The 6,000-nt window shown below is 44.2% G+C and overlaps 1 protein-coding gene across 1 annotated transcript in view; it reads left to right on the forward strand.

The window, feature by feature from the left end:
• Nucleotides 1-6,000, forward strand: part of ATP1A4 (ATPase, Na+/K+ transporting, alpha 4 polypeptide) — a 67,847-nt gene that overhangs the window by 29,691 nt on the left and 32,156 nt on the right. Inside the window, exons 13-15 of the mRNA XM_006895461.1 lie at nt 20-156; nt 712-862; nt 1,182-1,350. Of these exons, the coding sequence (XP_006895523.1) occupies nt 20-156; nt 712-862; nt 1,182-1,350 (457 nt within the window). The remainder of the gene's footprint in view (nt 1-19; nt 157-711; nt 863-1,181; nt 1,351-6,000) is intronic.

Here is a 6,000-nt window from a genome sequence, read left to right on the forward strand (position 1 = left end):
TCTCCCTTCCTCAACCCAGGTGATCATGGTAACAGGTGATCATCCCATTACAGCCAAGGCTATTGCCAAGGGTGTGGGCATCATCTCAGAAGGCATGGAGACAAAAGAGGACATGGCTGCCCGCCTCAATATCCCTGTTAACCAGGTTAATCCCAGGTAGGTGCTAAAACACTCAGACCCAATATTTTTCTCTTCATTCCTAGCCTGCTTCTGCCAGGTCGCATTTACTAAATCTCTTAGAGGTTCCTCATTACGTAGGATATGTGAGGTTGACATATTACAAAGTCAGACCTAATAAGAAAATGGTCAAGTGTTCAGGGCACGTTGGACATAGGAAGAATAGAAAAAGGAAGTAATAGTTGGGGAAAGTGGGGAGGCAGGAGCAGGTCTGGAATGAGTTGATTTGGGACAGTTATGACTGGGGGCAAATGTGGAGATGGAGTTGAAAGGAGAAGCAGTAAGAAGTTACACATTTGTTCTGGGGGCATTTGTTGTTATGGACCCTTGAGTCGGAACCAACTCACAGCTGGCCCTCCAGCAGGCTTTCAGAGGCTGTAAATTGCATGGAAGGAGATTGTCCATATTTCTCTCGAAGAGTAAGTGGTGTATTGGTACCATATCCCTTTTTGTTGGCTGTGCAACTCCTTACCACCAAGCCCCCTAAGAAATTCTCAGTGCTCACAACCGGACTTGTGAAATTCTCTCCCTCAGGAATGTCAAAGCCATTGTGGTGCATGGCTCAGAACTAAAGGATTTGTCATCAGAGCAGCTTGATGAGATCCTCAGGAACCACACAGAGATTGTGTTCGCCCGGACCTCTCCTCAGCAGAAGCTCATCATCGTAGAAGGGTGTCAGAGGCTGGTAAGGAAGTAAAGGACCCCAGGGGGGCCAGGTAGACACCATGTGGCATAGCCCAGTCCTAGCGGAAGAACATTATTCCAAGAAGAACATGTGATTGAGGCTAGAAGAAACCTGAAAAAGTCTACGGGCTTCTGTTCTGGGGGCCCTTCCCTGAGCGTCTCACTATTGCAGGATGGATAGGAGGGAGAAGGGTCTCAGACTCCTAGAAAAGGCATGATTGTATCAAGAAACGAAGGATGCTGAAATCAAACTCACCGGTGGGTCTGGTCCCAGTGAGACACATTAAATATTTCATTCCTGCTGTTTGGACTATCCTAAGGGCGCCATCGTGGCAGTGACGGGTGACGGGGTGAACGACTCCCCTGCGCTGAAGAAGGCCGACATTGGCATCGCCATGGGCATCGCTGGTTCTGACGTCTCTAAACAAGCAGCCGACATGATCCTGCTGGATGACAACTTTGCCTCCATCGTCACAGGCGTGGAGGAGGGTGAGGAAGCAGGGTGACCAGAGCCGAGACTTGATCCTGAGCCTCTGGTGGGGGTTGGTCAATGTTACCACTATTCCTTCACCCCTAAATCTCCATGGCCCTATTCAGTCTTAGAAAAGCTACTACAGTATGAGATTTTTTTTTCCAGTTAGTCAGCTAGTACTTATGTTACCGCAAAACCCCAGATCTGCTGCCTGCTGCTGAAAGCCAATCCTGGAGACAGGTGTGGGGTGAAATCAAGGCTTTATTATGTGGTGGTATATAGGAGACAGGGGTTATGAGCTCCTCAGATCTGTCTCTCCCTCTGGAGGCCCAGGGGAGATTTCTTTAAGGAAAGGCATAATTGACAGTCATGTCTCACATACAGCTGGGTCCTGATCAAGTCCGACCAGCCTCACTGTTGTTCTGCATGTAGTTGGTTCCCTCCTGTGTGTGACATGGGGGTCCTCATTGTTCACTGAGCTGTCTTTAGTCAAGTAAATGGAGCTTAATATAGCAATCAACCTTTAACTATAAACCACAAAGTCAAGCAGGAAGGACTTCAGCTTGGACTGTAGCTAAAACTAATGCTAAGCAGAAATCTTTTTGCCCAATTAACTATTCTTCTATTCAGCAGCTACAATCACCAATTTTTGCCTGTAGATTTCCCAGTCTTGGGAAACAGAGTAATGGCCCTTTCTGGCTACTTCCTGCTGAAAGGGGCTAATGAAAAGCTCAGGGAAAAGGCACTTGTTTTTCTGACTTAAGGCATAGAACCTGGTGGATGTGCTGAGATGAAACATCACTATGTTATTTTTGAATCCCATGTCAGGTTCCTCTCAACTAGTAGAGCAGTATATTTAATCAGTGCAACGACTTCATTCACTTTCACAGTGTTAGGCTCCTTTGACTACAGTTTACAACAAACATGGGGTATAGTCACAAATTAGAATCCCAATAATTCAGTTGTTAAAGGAGTAAGCCAAGGAAGTGGGGAAAAGGTTATTAAAACTTGCTTAAGCTCTGTGACTTTAAGTTTACCATCTCTCATCAGTTTATAATAATGTTGTGGTGTAATCTCCTTTTGGTTATGCTCTGGGCAAAGACAGGGCCATCCTTGAGTCTCTGTGCCCTCTGGAAGGGGCAGGGGCTTCTATATCTCTGGCAAATACAAGCCACTTGCTGCTACGGCCTTGGTCTTCAAGGCCACCCTAGCAAGTATTACATAACAACGGCCCGGCAAGCAGAAGTAAGTTAACAGCAAGCAGGAATAGCCGTATTCTACCTTGTAAAACCCTCTTCCCGTGCATCCCATCCCTCACAGCCAGCTCTTACAATCTGGTGCAAAACACTTGAAGGCCTTGAGATGGGACATCACAATCAGATAAATAGGAACAGAGAGCGTTGCTTCCTTTTCAGCCACAGGCTACAGCTGTAATAGAGGCAAAACAGTCTTATTCCCAGAGAAAGATCAACATTCAGCATAAACCCTTGCCAGCCAGAGGGGAAGGAGGAAAAATCCAGCAGCCATAGCACGTCTGCCACCAGGGGTGTCCAAGGCCTGCTTTGGTCACATGGCTAACAAATCAGTGCTGTTCCAGTAGGAGGCCGGGATACAGGGGTAACAGTCAGGAGCCACTGGAGCACATGTCCTGCCTCGGGCAACGGTCAGATGTCCACAGCCATTGTGTTGTGGAGGACCACTTTCTTTATCTGAGTGATTTCGGCAGTTAATAGCCAAGAGCTTGCCCTGCTGCCATTCAGAGCATGTTTTCACAGCTTAACAACAATTAAAAAAAACACACAACAAAAACCAAACCACAACCCAACAACAACAAGAAGTTAAAAATAATACTATGGACAATATTGCACTCCATCCACCTGCCTTATTTCTTTTAAATACTATGCAGAATATTTCAGGGTTTGTTTTATTTTTTTAATTCATTATTTGCTAGGGAGCTTAGTGGTCTAGTGAGTAAAGAGTTGCGCTGCCAACACAATGACAAGCGGTTCAAATCCACCAGCCGCTCCTCAGGAGAAAGATGGAAAACCTCCTCTCATGCGATTTACTGCCTCTGAAAACCCACTGGAAGATCAGTAGTGAGTTGTTGGTTCCAACTCAACAACACATAACAACAATATTATTTGCTGGTGTTAAAAAAAAAGGAAAGGAATAAAATTCTTTTCCTTTCATAATTTCTACAACTTGCTGCATGCTTTCATTCTCTTTTATTTTATTTTTATTCTCTTTAATATTCTGGCAGCACCAGACAATCTACTTCAAGACAAAAATTACTCTTAAAAAAAATTATGTGTGTTATTATCCTTCCTTTTGGTCGGTCATAGAGGCTCACACGCCGAGGGTTGTTGAGTCAGTTATAGCTAGAGTCTTTATGTTTTGAAACACATCTTTAGTGCTTAAGAAAGAGGCTCCTCCACAAACCTAACAGCTTCTTTTATGGTAGACTACATCAAAGTTGAGAGCTGACTGTAGGAAGACAGTGACAGACACAAAGAGAAGAAAAATCAGAGTAGGCATACTTAGAGTTGAAAAGACGCTTAGTAAGTATAAAGAGGGTTAAGTCTTTCCTGTCGGGATCACCCTAGTGACTTTTCTTTGAGTGGTGAGAAACATTTGCTGTCTTGGGCATTTTCCCTGCAAAGTGTACCTACCATGTGTCCTGTCCTGGAGAGGTCACCTGAGGCTCTGCCAGACCAGTCACTTGTTTTGTTGTATGCCAGATAAGGAGGCCTGCTTTCATCCCTTGTGCTACATTGTCTTAGTCCTGGTGCAGTGTGACTGTTGAGGCCCTCCTGACGCAGCACAGAGGGTTTCCAAGTGAGGTCCATCCATTCTTCTGTTCCCAAAGGGGTGAAGCAGCACATCTTCCCTAAGGGGGTTGGCCGACAACAAATGTCAACACATGGTCCTACTTCGGACCATGCACCTTTGCTTTGGCAACAACCTAGGCAGAAATGCTTCCAGAGTCTGAAATGACACTTGTGTCATTGTTGAGGGAACTTCATGTTTGGCATATAAGGGCTGAAGGCCTTCAGGGGAAGTAAACTTTAGCCTCTTCCAAAGCCTCAGGCAGCACTTTATTTCACTCCGTCAGGGAAATTTTGCTAGTTGGTTACAGTGAACCCTCACATCTTATATGTCTTTTCTTACTCCCATGGTTCATTTATGGGTACCTCCAACATATGTGCAGGGATTGGAGACCAGAGTTCATTGGTGACGACCATTTATGTGGTTTGTAGCTTGTAGCTTGCTCAGTTGATTGCTTTGCCTTGAGTCTATTTCACCCCAGTTGGAGCCGCCGTGTACAAGGTGACTGCTGGCAACGAGCCCTCTCTTCTCTCGGCAGCATGCCAGCCTGCCCTGAGAGACATCATCTTGACACGAGACCCTTCTCCTGCTGTGCCTACTGTTTTTACTTGCACAATCAACTTACTTTCTCAAGACATTCTCTTCTTCTCGCCTCAATCCCGAGAGGAATTCTTGTCTTGCCAGGCAATAGAGTGGTCTTAAGCACTGTGAAATAATATTTTTTTAGAATTTTAATTAGAATATTAACACTAAAGGATCCACAAAGGTCCATACTTTCTGTTGATATCATAGGGTTGGGATAAGTCGGTTCTTTGGCTTCAGGCAGCACAAGGTTTTACCCAATCAGATTTCTCTGAATGAAACTAACTGGTTTATCGCAGTCATGGTGGGAGATGGTTACAGGAATTGTACCAACCTACCAAGAAACATTCGAAAGTTTACGGTTCAACTTCTTCCCCAAAGGTGGGTGATTAAACAATCAGTGACAAAGGGTGGAAATATGCAAATATCTATGGCACAGGACCAACAAGGTCTATTGTGGCTTGTGTTTGATTTTGACCAGTGTATTAGAACTTCTCAAGCACAGGGCCCTGATCTTATTTCAGAGGTTCAATTTTTTTGTGACCAAGGCTCTTCCAAACCCTAGTCTCTTGGGGTTGAGGGGGTCTACCCCGAGCCCAGGAAAGTTTTTTCTATGGGAAGGGTAGTAGAATGCAAAAGGTTTCAAATTTTTCCAAAGTTGACTCAAAACTGCAACTGGTTCCTCTTCCTCTTCCTATTATTCTAATTCATAGTGTTTTTACCCTCCTCCCTGACAACCTCTGTCTCAGATTACTTCTAAGTCTTCTCAAGGGATTTCTAGATGGCCAACCAGAAGGTTTCTTCCCTTCTTCTTCTTCTTCTTCTTTATTTTTTTACAATTCCCTGTGGACTATGCCACCAGACCTCTTTTTTTTAAATTTGAAACATGGTAATAGGGAAGGAATAATAAAAACTTTGCTGTGGGGGGAGGGGGAAATTGGACAGTAATACAAAATTCACTGAGAAAAGAGATAAGGAATAGAAAAGAGAGCACCTAATTCTCAAATTCTGAAAGTTTGGGGGAAAGCAGGTGTGGTGAACCCTGAGAAGATGTTTGTCATTTTTTTCCCCTACCTTTTGGTCTTTTTTTAAAAAATTAATTTTTTATTAATTTTAATGAACATTTACAGAGATTTTGAATTTCCATTCATTCATTGTTGCACTTTACTCCCTACCCACCCCCCTCCCCCCAATTCACTCTTCTCTTGAAAAGAAAGAAAAACTCTTTCATTGTTATGCAATCCCTCCCCCCCAAGTCC

This window comes from Elephantulus edwardii, unplaced genomic scaffold (assembly GCF_000299155.1).
Source record: "Elephantulus edwardii isolate Elephantulus edwardi_28Jun2011 unplaced genomic scaffold, EleEdw1.0 scaffold00168, whole genome shotgun sequence".
Classification (NCBI taxonomy): Eukaryota; Metazoa; Chordata; class Mammalia; order Macroscelidea; family Macroscelididae; genus Elephantulus; species Elephantulus edwardii.